This window comes from Bidens hawaiensis, unplaced genomic scaffold, assembly GCF_021521415.1.
Source record: "Bidens hawaiensis isolate Kalapana, Puna unplaced genomic scaffold, B.hawaiensis_p1.1 tig00043622_1, whole genome shotgun sequence".
NCBI lineage: Eukaryota > Viridiplantae > Streptophyta > Magnoliopsida > Asterales > Asteraceae > Bidens > Bidens hawaiensis.
This window is the reverse complement of record NW_027497741.1, coordinates 28,374-46,857: the sequence shown is the minus strand read 5'-3', so window position 1 is coordinate 46,857 and position 18,484 is coordinate 28,374. Positions and strand designations below refer to the sequence as shown.

The 18,484-nt window shown below is 33.1% G+C and overlaps 1 protein-coding gene and 1 pseudogene across 1 annotated transcript; one reads left to right on the top strand and one right to left on the bottom strand.

Annotated features, from left to right (window-relative positions):
• Positions 1–8,063: 8,063 nt before the first annotated feature.
• LOC143594424 (golgin candidate 2-like) lies at positions 8,064–14,726 on the bottom strand. The gene is made up of 9 exons (XM_077073744.1): positions 14,672–14,726; positions 13,814–14,599; positions 10,471–10,581; positions 10,250–10,309; positions 9,900–9,957; positions 9,554–9,594; positions 9,388–9,480; positions 8,500–8,673; positions 8,064–8,413 (listed from the first exon to the last, which is right to left on the bottom strand). Exons 1-9 carry the CDS (start codon positions 14,723–14,725, stop codon positions 8,114–8,116), a joined length of 1,677 nt encoding a protein of 558 aa, XP_076929859.1. The 5' UTR covers position 14,726; the 3' UTR covers positions 8,064–8,113.
• Positions 14,727–15,417: 691 nt separating this feature from the next.
• Positions 15,418–17,802, top strand: LOC143594423 (protein FAR1-RELATED SEQUENCE 5-like; annotated as a pseudogene).
• Positions 17,803–18,484: the final 682 nt, after the last annotated feature.

Sequence of the window (18,484 nt, the reverse complement as noted above, 5' to 3'; positions counted from 1 at the left end):
AAACTCACGAACTCACTAGCTTTTTAGTTGACACTTTTTAGCATATATTCAGGTACTATGTGGATAGCAATGTTGATTAGCATTGCAATGCGAATGCCTAAGGATAGATGCGTATGTCAAATATGAACATTGAAGATTAGATGCCAAGAAAAATAGTAGAACCTAATTAGGGATTGCAGCAGTGTCGGAGAATAAATGGTTGTGTAGTCAACCTCATCATAAATACTTAGTGCAAACGTTGTAATTTACTTTTTTATCAATAATATTCTGCTGCTTACACTTGGTATCAATTTGTCCATAAAACACCCAAGCCCTCATGGCATGGTGTGACATGGGAGAATGTAAGAATAAATATAGTATTTATATATTTATTTACTACGTTAAATACCCGTGTATGCACAGGTTAGTAAACTATATTAAAAAAAGATCAAAACAATATGAAATAGTTATACTAATTTGGTATTAGATGAATGAATATGAATATGTATTATAATGTTGAATACAATAAAATTTTCATAAAATAAAATAAGACAAAGAAAATTAGATGGTAAATTTTCATTGATCTTTAAAATATTTTTCATATACAACATTTGTAGTTACCCTCTTTATTAAATATTAGAAGATTGGCTTCATCTCTAATTTTAATCTAGAAAGTGCGACATAAATCTCTAAAAACTTTCCTTGTACATAAAGCTTAAAATTTATTTAGTTAACTTTTCTTACTAATAGTACACAATTGTTACTAAAAACATAAATCATTTAGTACTAATATTAATTTGATATAAGGATTATATTTTAAGAAGAATAGCGTTTAAAAAAAGATTGATACAACTCATACAAATAATTAAATAAACAATACACAAAGTTAAAATAAATATATTATATTATAAACCAATATAAATTAATAATTGAGTTTAACATTCAAAAAAACATATATAAGCAAAACACCATATACTAAGAATTTAAAACAATGCTAGTCCACAAAAACTGAAAATGTATTTTAAAACATAAAAAACATTATCTTAAATATAAAAAACAACTTCGTTTTCTCAAAGCAACAAAGCATCCCAAACAACATGAAACCATTATATGTTTTGGATAGCAGCGACCGTTAGATACTTTGGTCATATTTACATGTATTTTTCCTTAAAGTTATTTATCTAGATTTGATGCATATGAACATATACACCACATGGCCAACAATAAAAAACTACCGTTATTAACATTTATTTTTTAATGAAAAATAGATCAATTTAATAAAAAACATAGATAGTAAGATTATATAAAAATTAGTTTACAAGCTTTTGAGCATGTTGTTATTATTATTATTATTATTATTATTATTATTATTATTAATAGAAGTTATAATTATAGTCGGAAAGTGAAAGATTTTAAAAATCATGAATGATTTTCAAAATTAAAGTGTAAAGTGTAGTTTAAATCACTTTTTATCCAAATTATTAAAACTATTATTTTGTTTAAGTCATTAAATAGTAATAAACATGGAATGTTAAATTAAAATTTTAAAACAAATATTGTAAAAGGATATTATTAAGAAACATTTCTTTTTGTTAGAATTAAAATATTATGAGAAAAAACATGTTAGAATTTTTCGTGCTTTGATGTGATAAAGAGGTAAGTTATGGAAGTTTAAAATGATTTATTTTAATAAAGTAAGTAAGATGAAAAGATAAAAAGATAGGGGTGTCACTTGTCAAAATATTAGGTCAGTTAAGGGATGTGTGATTTAACCATCATTTTTGTTTATTATAATAGTAGATATGCCCATCATTATTAATTATATAATATTATTAGATCATACTATTAATTATACTTTATTATATACTAGGTTATTGACCTGTGCACGACACGGGTGGAAATATAGAAATCGTCAAGTAGAATATATAATTTCAAACGAAAAGTAACCTTTTAATATATTTTTTGAGATAACAATATGATTTCTAATTGCAATTTATATTTATACGCAAACAAAGTATTGAAATACTTAAACTTACAAAGAATATAACTTTACATAGTAGAATGTTTACGAAGAAAATTTAAAACTTTAAAGCATAAACTTCATAAACTTTAAAAAAAAAATATTAACAGAAAACAAACAAACTTCACTAATATTAGTCTGGAAATCAAGCAAATCAGAAAATAAACATCCAGAAAAGATTCCTGATAAGCATCCAAGAATGATTCAGACTACTTTTCTTTCAGGACTGAGAACACATTTGATGGCATAAAAATTAATACACCAATCTAACAAACATAGTGACTGGCCGACTACGAAACTGTTTTTACATTTCATGTGAAAAGTCTTGCACCATAATAAACTGAAGCACATCCAAAGCACATTTAAAAACATAACCAAAACGAAACCTTTTTAAAATGACATGTTTTTTTTACCAGAATCAAATCGTTCGTTTTGAGAATGACCCATTTTAACCCGAACCAATCGATATATTCTAAAATTGACCCGTTATGACCCGAACCAAATCGACATAATTTTAAAAAGACCCGTTGAAACCCGAACGAAATCTATACCTTTTTATATTGACTCGTTGACCAGAACTAAACTAATACCCTTTTAAAATGACCCATTTTGACCCGAGCAAAGCAAATCGAAATATTTCTAAATGACCCATTTTTATAAATGAAAATTGAAGTAACAAACTTGAATACTAAGAAGAAAAATGAAGGGTAACAAATACAACGTTCTAAGTTTTAAAATCATTTCTACCAAATGCGAATTCTTTATTATTGGTTATAAAGACCCAATATATATATATATATATATATATATATATATATATATATATATATATATATATAGGCTAAGTATTAAATGACAACCCACTTGAGTTGTGAAAACTCTAGAAACCCATTCTCAACCACATGTTTTTAATTAATGTTTAAATCTTATGATCCATAATTAAAGTGAATAAAAAATGTAAATATAAATATAACTTTTTCTCTCTCTTGAAAACATATATAAAAATTAGTAAAAAAATGTTAAAAAATAGCAAAACATTTTTTTTTTGATGTTTCGATGTTTTGTATTAAATGTTACAACATATATTACATGTAACAAAAAAAAACGATGTTACATAGGGTTTTCGCGGGTTTTCACAACTCAAATGAGTTTTCATTTTAACCTTACCATATATATATAGGGTAAGGATCCTAAGAGAACCATTGGCAAATTGAAAACTTTGAGAACCATTTTGGACCACTAAAAAAACCTTCTAAAAAAATATTAAAAAAATTATAAAACAAACAAACCGAAAATTTTAAAAAAGTAAAAAAACCAAAGTTCTTATATTTCATTCCGGTATCATTAAAAAAAACGAAAATTTTTTTTTCTTTTTAATTCGTATTATACCTATACACATATGTATACTTTCATTTAATCTCTAGTTACATAATATACACATATGTACATTATCATTTACCTTAAATTATAGATATGTGTATAGGAAAAAATATGTGTGTACATATTATACATATATGTATAATAAAAAAAGCGATTTTTTTTTCTTTTTAATTCGTATTATACCTATACACATATGTATACTTTCATTTAATCTCTAGTTATGTAATGTACACATATGTACATTATTATTTACCTTAAATTATACATATGTGTATAGGAAAAAAACATGTGTATAAATATGTACATATTATACATATATGTATATGTATAATTTAGCTAAACCGAGAATTTTTTTTTTTATAGAAATCGGGATGATAAATAAGAACTTTGATTTTTTTATTTTTTTTTATTTTTGTGTTTTTTTTTGTTTTATGATTTTTTTTTTATTTTTGGGTTTTTTTGTGGTCCAAAATGGTTCTCATAGTTCTCAATTCTCAAAAAGTTCTCACATGATCCTGATCCTATATATATATATATATATATATATATATATATATATATAAAGGCTTCAATTACTTTAACCAACTTAAAAGTTGAAACTCATATGAACCTCTCACTTAATTTGTGAACACTCAATATTTTTTCATTTTTCAATAGGCCCTAAAACCAAACACCAAACAAACTAAATACAAATTGAAACGAAATTAAACTTAAATTGTTAAGTGTAGTTTAAATTAAAAATAAGATAAGTATCATTCACTTTTTATCTAAATTATTAAAACTATTATTTTGTTTAAGTCATTAAATAGTAAGAAACATGGAATGTTACATTAAAATTTTAAAATAAATATTGTAAAAGGATATTATTAAGAAACATTTCTTTTTGTTAGAATTAAATATTATGAGAAAAAACATGTTAGAATTTTTGGTGATTTGATGTGATAAAGAGGTAAGTTATGGAAGGATTTAAATGATTTATTTTAATAAAATAAGTAAGATGAAAAATATAAGGGTGTTACTTGTTAAAATATTAGGTCAATAAAGGGATGTGTGGTTGAACTATCATTTTTGTTTATTATAATAGTAGATATGCCTATCATTATTAATTATATAATATTATTAGATTATACTATTAATTATACTTTATTATATATTAGTTTGGTAATTGTTGATAGGTCATATTACATTTAATTAACTTATAAAGGGTTTCTCTTGTGTGTATATAAAGAGAGATAAAGATTAACATTATAACATAATCACACACACATAACAATTTTGTGTGTTCTCTGTCTCCTAAAACCAGGTTCCTCTCAAGAACCTAATCTCCATCCTTAACTATACATTTTAAAGGGGAACTCGACCAAGCAAACAATCATATCGTCTATATCATTCTTTGATGCGGTTACTACTCTTCCTGCTATAACAAGTTCATAGGTTTAATATTTATTATATTTCTATTGCTTACATAAAGAACTGATCAACATTTGACAGAAAAACCAATCAATAGTCGCCAACAATGAGAGGGTAACAGCTTAGAGTAAATAATGCACACGATGGTGGTGGTTGCAAAGAGAAAGCATAGACACAACAGATAACAAAAATTTTACTTATTTCCTTAAAACAAAAATTTCTGGAGATAATAAACAAGGACGCCTCGTCAGATAGCAGATGTGGTTCTCAAGATATGCTTTTGATATTGAGCACCTTAAGGGGCCAAAAAATGTCTTGGCTGATTGCCTTACACGTGATTTTCAAAATAATTGAAATCACTATTTACCCAGATTATAAATAAGGACCACACAAGCTCATATTTATCATCTCAAAATTCAATATCTCTTTTTATAAATTTTAAGTAAAGGGGGTTCGGGTTTAGAAAAGAGCAAAGTTTTTTTTTCCTCTCATGGATGAATTAAAGGCATTACGCCTTAAAGAAAAATTCTTGATTATTGAGCTTAAAGCCATTCAAGAAAAAATAGCTTTATATGACGAAAGTCTAAAAGCAACAACTGTTAATTCAGAACAGGAATCCGAAAGGATACAATCTGAATCTATTCCCTTACAAACGGCTAAGGGTAAAGAACACTCAAGTCCGTTAACTCCTGTTGCTTTGGAAAAAAGCAAAAATAAGGTAAATGAAGAACCACAATCTTCATCTAGTCCAGAAGCAAACGGCTCTGGTAAAGACACAACAAATCCGTTGATGGCTGACAGTTTGCCAAAAACTGAAAAGGTCTCTCTCAGACCAAGTTACTCAGAAATGGCTAACAAACCAGAAAAAGATACTTCAAGGTTCTATGTCATTTTTGACGGTGATCACAGAGGTATTTATGAAGACTGGTCTCTAGTCTCCAAATACACCTCGGGAAATCCCTTCCTGTTTAGAAAATACAAAACCTTGTATCAAGCACAACAAGAAGCTACACGTTTTTCGGCGGAATTCGGCAAAAAAGAAATACCTCTAAAGGTAATAACTTTTCCTGAACCTTTGAAACCCAGGAAACCAGAAAAAATTATAGAGTTCAGAGAAGCTCCCACAAATTTCTCAAAAATGACACGTTTTGAAGAAAAAGAAGAAAAGGATATCATATCTCTGGATGAATTCAGGACAATATGGTCCAAAGCAAGGTCCCTTAGTCAAAATGATTTTGAGTCCGAACATATCTACACAAAAGATAAGGCCACTAAAAGCCTAATTGTCTTTTGTCCAGGCTCTAGCCCAGAACTTGTTTCTCTAGCATTTTCTGCTGGATTAATCAAGTTTATTTATCCTGCGTCTAATTTGTTAGAAATCAGTTTATTGACAGAAGGAATGAAGAAAGCAATTAAAAACTTTCGAAAGAAGATTGCAGCAGCAAAGGATGCAAATATCTTTGTCAAATGCACATCCACTCTTCCCGATTGGTATCAAGGAAGTACTTTTCCCGCCTACCATCACCTAGAAATTGGCCTAGCCAAAATAAGAACTGTCAATCCTTCAAAAATTATGAACGATGATGAAGACAATGAAAACTGGAGTTCAATCAGAACAGAAAGATTCATTAGGATCTTTCACAATCTTGATAAAATCAAGAGATGAAGCTTTAACAAAGTAAATTATTGCAGCAATAATTGCATTATTACAAGCTATAGCACAACGCCTCTTCTACAAGTCGAACGGGTAGCCATCAATAATTTCACACAACAAATTATTGAAAATAAAGTGGAGGTCAGCCCCACCACCAAAGAAAAACTTTGCCAAAAGTTAAAAGAAATTATTGAAGACCACCAATGCACATGGTGCAAAGCAACTTTAACAAAAAGCAGCTCTTCCACTGAAGAAGGAATCTACTTTCGGAAGAAGACACCAGAGACCTGGACCCAACACATGGGTATATAGACTAAAAACGTCATCAATGACGATAGAAGAAGGCCATTTTGGTCATTTGTAAAAATCTGCTTCTCCTATATAAAGAAGTATGATTTAGGTTTAAGGGCATCAACACTCGCCCCTTTTCTTTTACTTTTAATTTTCTAGAAGCATGTGTGAGTAAATCTCCTTAAAGGAGAAACAATGTAGATATCAAGAAGTTTTTCCTTCGGGAAAAACAGTTATGAAATAAAAATATCCTTTTAAATCTTATTCCTTTATCTTTTTCATAATAAGTTTTCATCCTGTAAAACCTGGAATCCTATGTAGCCTCCAAGGAGAGTACCGTTTAGCCAAGAGGGCGTTAGGGAAATCATGGTGTTGTTGGATTGGTCACTTGCAGAAGATTAGAATTTACAAGAGCAAGATAGATTGATTACAGATTGAAAGGTATAAATTTATTTCTGCTGTTATTATACTTCAAAAGATTCTATATATGTTTCTCCTTACCTAAAGAAATATATCTTTTCTTAAAACACAATATTTATCAAAAACGAAAAACATTCAGCAACAATGTTTCTATTGCTTACATAAAGAACTGATCAACATTTGACAGAAAAACCAATCAATAGTCGCCAACAATGAGAGGGTAACAGCTTAGAGTAAATAATGCACACGATGGTGGTGGTTGCAAAGAGAAAGCATAGACACAATAGATAACGGTCGAGATTCAAGAAGAAATTAGAGATGAGAGAGTAGACAATTAAGGGGGTGTTTGGGACTCCTTATCTTACCTCCTTATAATTTTTCATTAAGTTAATAAGTTACAAAAGTATAACTTATGAAACTTTTCCTCTCACATAATATGCAATCTCAAACACCTTATTACTTTTCAAAAAATTTATAAGTTATAAGTTGATAAAAATAAGCAATCCCAAACACCCCCTAAGTCTGTTTTTTTTAACATTTTAAACTAAACTAGTAAAATGGCAAAATTACCCTCATACACGTTAGTGGAAATGATGAAACATGCAAGGTTTTTAATTGAAATATAAAAGGCATTCTTCCTAATAACGGAAAGTGCAATGCACTCTTAAAACAAATATATAAAATGCTTTTTAACATCTTTTACACAAGATCAAGATCGGCATTCACCACTAAAAAGGATATACACTAATTAAAATAAGAAAAAGTATTACATATGCTCACTCTTTTATGTTCTAACCTTTATTTCACTAGATTTTCTTAGCAGCCACAACATAACTGATCCAAAAATATCAGCTACTGTACTAGTTTGTAATTGTAAGGAGGTAGCAACATTAAGACAGAAGTGTGGTTACATATTTGACTCATCGTCTTAACCGGAACAGGACCAACCTACCTACGAATCAAACTCCAGTATTGCTTATGTTTTCTAAAGATATAACTGCACCAGATTCATCGGAGACTTCACTGTGCGATCTGAAAATATACAACACCCACAAATGCAGGCACACAAGGTAAACTATACACCATGCTTTCCCCATTGGATTTCTTCTTAGAAACGCCCAGAAGATCGAGTCCAACTGTCGCACCAACGACCCCATAATAATATGTTTTTGCTCCCCCTTCTCTTGAAACCGCACTCCCGATTCTATGTCATTCACTTTTGATGTTTTCATGCTCTCGTCCAATGACCTTGAAACTGCCTGTTTCAAATCAAATCAAATAAACCTTGTTATATAATACCATATTACCATGCTAAGCGACAGTTGGATATATGATCATTGTGTACCTCGATTCTGAACATTAGCATGGCTTTCTCTGATGATAACGCCTCAACCTGCGCTTGTTTCTGAATCAAATGATCGGTGAGCTGGCTAAGCCTGCACTTTAGTTCAACCTCCACTTCACTTGGATTTTCAATCTCCTTTCGGGTTTCTTGTATGGCCGTTTCAAGTGTCTTTGCCTGTGTACCATAAATGCATCTTCCTCAGATTCGCATACCATACACAATTACACATACATACTGTTATTAAAGCATATCTTATTCAAAAGAAGAAGTTGCTAATATATTATTGAATACCATATCATCCAGATTATCAACAGTAGGAATGCAAACAAGCTGAGCCACACGCGAGCTACTCGAGATCAGATCAGTAAAAAGCTCGAGCCGAGCCCGAGCCTCAAATAAAGCTCGTTTAGTTAACGAGCCCGAGCTCAAGCCTTGTTTGGGAAAATTGTGTAGGCTTGTCGAGCCTAAACGAGCCTTGTGTATTTTGAAGTTTTTTAACTCCTTAAGCTCATTTAAGGTAGCGCACATGAGCTTGAGCCTAGCTTAGGCTCATTTAAGGTTTTTCTCAAACACATGAAAATAAGTTTAAATGTATATAAATTAACTAATAAATTAATAAATGAGCAGAATTCGATCTTGAAAAAACAACTCACGAGCCGACCTCAGGCTTTAGAAAAGAGTTTGCAACATGCTGAGCTCGATCTCTCATGGGTCAAAACGAGCTGAGCTTGAGCCTAGTCAAGCTCAGGCTCTGCTCGTTCACATACCATGCAGATTATCTACAGTATCAACAGAAACAACAAAGCTAGGGCCTTTACTTTTATGTGAGAATATTCAAATAAACTATTTCCACAAATTTGTGTAAGATCTTATTCAATAACATGTCACCTTTTCTTGCAGTTTTCCAACTTTATCTGTCACGAAAGCATGCTCGGCCTCCAGTATCTCATGCTTAAATTCAACTCCTCTTGAAGCTGTCAGCTACATCAAGTTTGAAGCTTTGAATACTACCAGCTAATTATGCATGAGATTTTATACTTCCAAAAAAACTTACTTTATTTCCACTCCGGTCACTTTTCTTCTTTGAGGTCAGCTCTACATGAAAAGTTGAATTACATAAATTAATCGCTTAAATCCATTCATATTTGTCACGCTCATTTGATTACAAACTAGTCAAAACATTTGTACATTGATGATTGCTAACTCAAACAATAGCATACTGACTACTATTATTGAGATATCTAACCCTCTTTATTAGTGCAAGGTTTGAAGAGGCGAACAAGCTAAACGATATATCTAGTAGTAGTCTATACATTATTATATATGCACGGCATGCATAGTGTGGTGGTTTTAAAGTATGTAAAGAAAACTTTAAAGATAAGGAAACTTAAAATGTGTACCTTCATGACTAGCTTCCTTGAACTCGATCTGTCTATGAAGTTCTGCTGCCCATTTAACCTAATTAAGTACACAATGTGTCAATAGATCATGTTGAGTTGAGTTAACATCTTGCAAAAGTCACAGATAGAAGAAATTAACAATAAAGAGAGAGAGAGAACAATGATGATGATGACGAGGATGGTTTGAAGGCATTTTAAAGGTCAATATTCCAAGTTATGGCCCATATAACATTTATTTAATATTTGTTAGATAATATAGATTCTAAAAATTAGGCACTAACTACAGCAAAAGAGCAACAGATTTGATTTTAAACTGTTCGCTAGTCTTTTGTAAACTGAAATTGGCATACCTCTTCTTCTAGACCCCATTGTGCAGCAGCAAGTGACTTTGCAAGCTCCGCATTAGTAGTCTGCAAAATGGCAAACAATTTCATAAGCATTCTGCATCTAAGTATTTCCAATCTGGCAAACATGAAACTAGTACAAAAGGATATAGAAAACACTGCCTCTCATAAAACATGTAAAAAAACAGTAAATTTATATACGCTGATGTTTATCAATACAAAATTACCTCAAGTTTAGCCAACTTCAGTAGCGCTTCCATTCTTGTATTATTATGTTTTTGCTTCTCTAAATCAACAGCTTCCATAGTCTCCATCATTGTCATTTGCAGCTGTGAAGCCTGAAGCATAACAGACATGAAAATTTACTACTAACAAACCAACAAAATCCCTCAAAAACAAAATTAACCCTCCCAAAAAAATATAACCAGACCCTAACTTTTTTAAGCATAACAAACTGGGACATACATATTAGCATCAGTAATTTATCAAAAAGATAGCATGTGCTTAGTTCGAAACTGTACTATTGTACTTTTATAAGCATATGCTAATTTTTCCTAGCATCTCTATTTAAGTTTTACTCTTTCTTCATAAGGGCAGATAGCATATGAACTATTTACCGAGTTTATCTTATTATATAAACTTGGCTTAACAAATATGGTTCATATTAGACAGTGATAGAGATCTTATTCTATTACTTAATACTTAATAGTCGTTTGTAATTGTGGGAGGGGGTAAGTGTAATTTCTATTTCTATAAATAAGGATTAATAGTCATTTAGGAGGGGAGAGAGATATTAGGTAAGTTGTTAGGCTCATTGCATTAGCATGAGAGGGGCATAGCCCGGGACCACTTCGGTGGTTAGTTATGCATTGTAGATCCTTGAGGTCACCTTCAATATCATATATCAATATAATATAGTTTACACATTTGATTTCATCACTCTTCAATTTCATATTCAGTATCTATCACTGGTCCGACCTGCCTCACCTCTGCTTCCTTTTCAATTTCACTTTCCAGATCTGTGTTCACATTTACATTTCCGTTCAGATCCAATTACATATCCGTTCAGATCCAATTACATTTCCGTTCAGATCTAATTCCAATTCCGTTCAATTACATTCGGTGGTACTTATCGGATCTGTATCTACCCACTGTTTCTACGGTTATACTTCCAATTTCCTCCATCTCTTTTGTTCTTTCTAATTCGGATTCAATTATGGTGAATCACAATTCTCGTCTCGATGCTCATGACCAGCAAATCACTCAATTACAGCAGGATGTTGCTGAGATTAAGGCGTCTTTGGATGCGGCTCAATCGGAATCAAATGAATTTCAAAAAACCGTCCTCGCTTGGATGAAACAACAGGATAAAAGATCGATCGAGTCTCCCTCGTCTGGATCTGGCCTTTCCGGTAATGGGGGGTTTCCATCGCAACTGTCGTTCGATTCCAATTCTGATAATGTTGCACTTTCTGGTTTGCCTTGGGCGGTGAAGAAGGTCAAGTTACCGGAGTTCAATGGTTTCAAGCGGAGTCACACATTCGATTGGCTCAATTGAGCATGGTGGGCACCGCTCAACACTGGTTCACTATCGTCACTCAGGCTCTCATGATTTTCTCTCTTGGGTGGAATTTCAGGGTGAATTATTGCAACGATTTAGTGGATTAGAAATTCAGAATCCTTATGAACACTTGGCTACTATTCAGCAAGCAGATTCAATCTTTGATTACATAGATGATTTCGAGTATCTGTTGTCCTTAGTTCCTCGTTTACCGGAGTCCCAAATTATCGGGTATTTTATCGCGGGATTAAAGGATGATGTCAAACCGAGGGTTCGTTTACATCGTCCATCGTCTTGCATTGATGCTATGTCTTTGGCTAAGGATGTCGAGTTGATGCTTCAGCCATTGGATTCCGGCACGTTGCTGTCTCGTTTTCGGTACTCTCCACATGCGAGGCTGCCATGGTTGGATTCCGGGATTGGGCATCGTTCGTTGGACAATACGGTGTCCAAACCTGTTGGGAATTACGGGCCTGCTAATGGACATTTGGGAGGTCGTGATCGGGGGGTGCGTTCCTTATCTCGCACCGAGTGGGAGGAACGCAGAAAGAAAGGATTATGCTACAAGTGTGGATAGTCCTATGGTCCAACTCATAGGTGTCCGGAGGGTAAACTTCGTGTGTTGTTGCTCGGGGATGATGAATCGGATGGTTTCGAGGGGATGCATTGTCAGTTGGAGCATATGGATGACTCCCGCGTTGACGGGTTTATTCTTCAGGCTGGGGGGTCTTCTATCAAGCCTTGAGGACAAGTCTTGTGTTATGGGGGAAGTATTGATAGAGATCTTATTCTATTACTTAATACTTAATAGTCGTTTGTATTGTGGGAGGGGGTAAGTGTAATTTCTATTTCTATAAATAAGGATTAATAGTCATTTAGGAGGGGAGAGAGATATTAGGTAAGTTGTTAGGCTCATTGCATTAGCATGAGAGGGGCATAGCCCGGGACCACTTCGGTGGTTAGTTATCCATTGTAGATCCTTGAGGTCACCTTCAATATCATATATCAATATAATATAGTTTACACATTTGATTTCATCACTCTTCAATTTCATATTCAGTATCTATCAGACAGTCACACTTGTAATGTATATGCTTGTTTTGAGTTTAATTCTGCAACTTTTATCAAGAGAATGAACACATAACAGATTTACTACAACAATATGATAACATTTGCTTATGCACTATATGCAAAATATTAGATTAACAATAGGGGCAACTGCATATATCCCCTTGTAAACTTCATTATTTGCATATTTATCCGACCCAAAACCAAAATTGCATATATCCCCTCCCTTAATGAAAAAAAAAATCAAATTTACCCAATTTGATTTATTTCATTAAAAAAATAAAATTTAGCCATTTTTTAATTAGGTTTTTGTTTTTTTTGTCTTTATTACCATTTTTTTGTTTTCTTGTTTTTTTTCCTGTTTAGCTAATGAGTTTTCTTATCTTTTTCCTTTTAACATTTTTTCATCATTTTCTTTCGTCTATGTAAGATTTACTCTTCTTTATCATGAGCTTTTGAAGTAACAATCATAAAAAATACGAGTGACGTCAAACTGATATATAATAGCAAAATCAACCAGTTATAATTGAACTCGTATCAAAATCAAACCTAGAATTGCCAACTTGTACGAACAGGTTGGGCATTTTTTTATCAGCTGAGTATCTTTAAACAGTCACGAACATAAACGTGTATTTGTGATTGATTGGGTATATTCGAAAGCATTTGTACAAATTTGCTCATTCTGTAAAATTAAAGAAAGGGTTATATGCAATTTTTGTTTTGGGTTGGGTATATGCACAGTTAGTGAAGTTTACAAGAGGATATGCAATTCTCCCATAATAATAAATTTGCATTAGATGACAAGCATTGGCATATCGTAGTTCCTTTATTGAAGTTTTACTCTTTCTTCATAATGACAGAGACACGACTATTTCTGAGTTTATCTAGAACTAAGAATTAGCAATGCGCAAAATCATGAATAACTGAAAATATGAGACTACCTCATGTGCTTGTTGTTTAGCCCTTTCATCAATTATTTTCTCTAAGCTTTGTTTCTCCCCTTCCAATCTTGCAACAAGATTTTCCCGATCTTTAATGGCTTCAATGGCTTTAGCAGCAGCTTTCTCAGCAAGAAGTTTCTCCCTCCTCTTCCTCCTCTCTTCCCGTTCACGCTCAGAATCAGAACTTGAATCCGACTCCGACTCCACATTCATCTCACCATCACTTGCAGACAGGGATTCCGTGTTGTTAGACGAACTAGCCATCACTGGCAGCACACTGGTATCGGGCATAAGTTGTTCATTCTTGGCCGATGCCATTGCACATTGACCGTTGTCCTCTGTTACGACAGCAGTTGCTGCATGCTTCTCCACCGCAGCATCAGTATTCACATTATCTACGGCGGCATCCGATGTCCTAACACTCTTAATATTATTGACAAGCGGTTTGCGGTGGGAAGCTAGGAAATTGGGCAGTTGTCTCTTGGCGGGGAGCCTATTTATGGGGGGATTAGTAGGAGCACTAAGCAGTTGAGTCCAATCAGTGGAGCCAGGGTTAACACTATTATTATTATTATTATTACCAGAGGTAGGGTTTAGAATGACATTTTTAGCAACATAATCTTCTTCTGTCTGCGGTGGTTTCTTGGTCTTGGTCTTGAGCTGGTGTTTGAATGGAGGAGTGGATCTGTAAGGGACAGTTGCAGCAGCAGCAGCGTGATTGAAATGATCATCAGCGGATGGCGATGGCTCGTTTTTGCCAAGGGATTCGGCGGCTTGCTGGTCAATCTGAATGAACAAAATTCAAACTTAATTATTAGGTTAAAATACAGACACCGAGAGAGAATGATTCAGTCTTACCTGCTGTAGAAGAGTCTCGGCGACTTTGAGTTTCGAAGAGATCCACCCGGACATTGTTATTGTTGAATCTCACCTCACCTCACCTCACCTCACCTCACCTCAGATTAGATCAACAAGGGAAATCTAACTAATATATTAAATATTAAAGAAAAGCATTTTTTTCTTAACCTAAGTTGTCGATATAACTTTTCATGTTATCAAATCTTTCATAAATCTATTTTTCATATATTCATAATAAAATTTTAATCAATATTATTAACTTTTATATTTTTATAACTTATTAATGTAATTATGATATTAATTATTGGGGAAAGTAAATACAGTGTTGTGAGACGCGTAACCTTACACGGTAAACCTATCAAAACTACGTAGTTTTGATAAAAACTTAAAAAATTCCTAAAAGCTAATCCCAAAACACAGCACGCCTGCTCTTCTTCTCTCTGTTGTTCCTGCAAACCCTAGGCGCTACAGTTCACCGCCGATCAACAAAGCTATTAACCGTGCTCATTAAACCCTAGGTTTCCGATCAGGTTCATATAGCAAGACGAAGATTAATCATTCAAGAGCTATTTCTCTCCATTTACTAAATCAAAGGTGATGACAGACAACATCAGCAAAGTTGTTAATCAGTCAATCTTAAGAAGTTCTTGTACTAATTCACGTTCTACTACTTTCTTTCGCTTGTTGATTTTCAGTTTTCGTCTTCTAATATTCTGCTGTTGTTGATGCAGGACATCCACACCATAATGGATTTAGAAGTTCAATCAGAGAAGGAGGTTTTTGAAACAAGCCTGATTGAACATATTGATGCAAACGGGCATTTGATCACAAATAACGGTTACGATGTTGAGATAGAGAAAACAAAAGATATGGACCTGGAATTTGCGGTTGAAAAAGAAGTGACAAATGAAGTAATTGGACAAGTTTTTGATACTCTTGATGACGCATATGAATTCTATAATAGTTTTGCGTTTTAACATGGATTTGGAATACGTAAACGCTCGACTTTTAAAAATAAGATAACAAATGAGGTTTATTGAAAGAAATATGTATGCAACAAAGAGGGATTTAAAGATTTGAAGCGTGATGGATCTGAGGGAAACGCTAAGAAACGTCGTAGGGCTTTAAGGATGGGATGTGAAGCATTTCTTCAGATTTCAATAGGTAATGATGGGAAATGGTCAGTCGATGAATTTAGCAATGCACACAACCATGAGCTAACCGTTACTCCGACCAAAGTCATGAAACATAGATCTCATGGGAAGTTTCACCGCTCAATGGCTTGCAAATCTCTAATGTTGGAACTTGGTCAATCTGGGATGAGACCTTGTCAAATCAAGAAGGTCGTAAATACCATGAAAAATCCAGGTGAAAATGATGTTACATCAAAACAATGTGCCAATATCTTAGGTGAACAACGAAAACAATACAAGGGTAAGGAGTTTTATGGCTTTATTAAACATTTCCAAGATAAATTAATAGAAGACCCCGACCTTTATTTTGTTGTGGACTTATTTGAAGATGGATCTCCTAGAAATATTTTTTGGACAGATGGGAGATCAAGAGACTCATATATAAAATTTGCAAACGTTGTTGTTTTTGATGTCACATATATGACCAACAAGTTTATGATGCCATTTGCTCCATTTGTCAGGGTGAATCATCACCGCCAGTCCATACTTTTTGCCGGTGCATTGTTGGAGAACGAGAAACAAGAGACTTTTGAATGGTTATTTCAAAATTTCTTAAAGTGCATGTTTGATAAGCATCCATTGGCAATAATTACTGATCAACACAAGGCTATTGGAAATGCAATTAAAAGAATTTTTCCAAAAACCCGACATCGCTTCTGTTCATGGCATATAAAGAAACATCAAATTGAACATCTTCGATCACTTACAGTTCGTTATAGTGGCATTGAAGAGCCATACAAGCAGTGGATAAAGAGTAATACCGTTGAAGAATTTGAAAATCATTGGGAAATTTTATGTGGTAAATACCAATTTGAAAGTGGTAGTTGGATAACAGAGATGTATAAGCAATGTGAGTATTGGGCTAAAGCCTACTTAAAAGATTGTTTTTTTTGCTGGCATGACATCAAGTGGAAGAAGTGAGAGCATTCATTCTTTTTTTGATGGATTTGTGAATTCAAATACCATGTTAAATGAGTTTGTAATCCAGTATGATAAAGCTGTTGCATGCCGAAGGGGTTTTGAAAACGATGAAGACTTTAGGACCATGGACTCCAAGCAAAATCTTTCTTCTATAAATATGATAGAGAAATAAGCAAGTCAACGTTTCACTAGAAAGCTCTTTGATATATTCAAGAAAGAATGGGCGGAAGCTACCCTTAATTTAACCCATGAGACGATAACCAAAACTTTAGAAGAAATCAAATATAAGGTTGGACAGCTCGATATTGATAAAATACATTAGAGAACTGTTAACTTTCTACTCTCGGATAAGATAGATGTAACATGTTCATGTGCAAAGTTTGAAACATATGGTATATTATGCAAGCATATATTATATGTGTTGAAGAAGAGGAATGTTGAAACCCTTCCTGATCATTATATTTTACCAAGGTGGACACTTGATGTTAGGTATAAGTCTGATAATCACACTATTGAGCTCGAAGACACACATAGTGGAAATGAAGTCAGCACGTTAACTTTATGGTGTGTTCAATCAAACTTTAGAAAAGCAATCGAAAATGCAAGAGATTCCCCATGTGAGATAAAGAAACTAAATTCCATATTGGTTAACTTCTTAGAAAAACAAAGCGTTCGAACAAATTCCAAACAGTTGGAAAGTACTACACAAAATTCAAATGTGGGAAGCTCACAAGTAAACTTGATGCCTCAAATTTCTATTCATGATCCACAAGTTAAAACAAATAATAAAGGTCGTCCCAAAAGTGCAACTAGAATCAAGTCTTCCTTGGAAGCACCAAAACAAAAAACTTGTTCTTACTGCAAGCAACCGGGTCATAACATCACTGGGAGTTCGAAAAAAAAGAAGGTAAATATGTATTTCTTAATAAATAGTGGTTGTTAGCTTTATACTTACATTAGTTGTTTTTTTTGTTTTTTTTGCAGGACGATGAGTCCTTAGTAGATAGAGAAGGATGATATGTGAATCAACTTGCAGACCTGATAGTTTTGTAGATTTACTATGGTGGCACTTCTTTGCGCAGACCTGATAGTTTTTTAAATCTTTTCAGTAGTTTTGATATTTTATGGTAGTATGTTTATGTTTAGATCTTTTCATGAAGCTGGATTGTTAATGTAGTAGTTTTTTAGATCTTTTCATGAAGCTGGATTGTTACTGTAGTGATAATATGGTATAGTTTTTATAATCATATTAAAAGGTTTAAAAATGGAGAAAGGGTATTTTGGGAAGGAATATTGGTTTTAAATAATCCCAACTATGGCATATTGGTAAATATCAGTCCAAACTTTACACTTGCCTGCTGACCGTCCTAACTATTGATGTATTTGTTTTTAACGGGCCGCGACTAACGGATGTTAACTCCGTTAGTGATTTGCTGACGTGGACCTTCTTCTACGGCCGGAAACTCGCCGGAAACCTGCAACTTGCCTCCATTCTCCTTAATATCGTCACACCGTCTCCCTCCCTCTTCAAAAGACATCGGAAATTAGAAAATGAAGTAGATTTCATCTTCTTTCATGGCCAATCCCTATATACCAAACCCGATTTTATTTTCAAAACTTTGAAATCAATGTTACACGATTTACAAAATAAGCATAGGGCTTTTGTTAAGAGGATAAAAACGAGTCAAATGATGTGTCA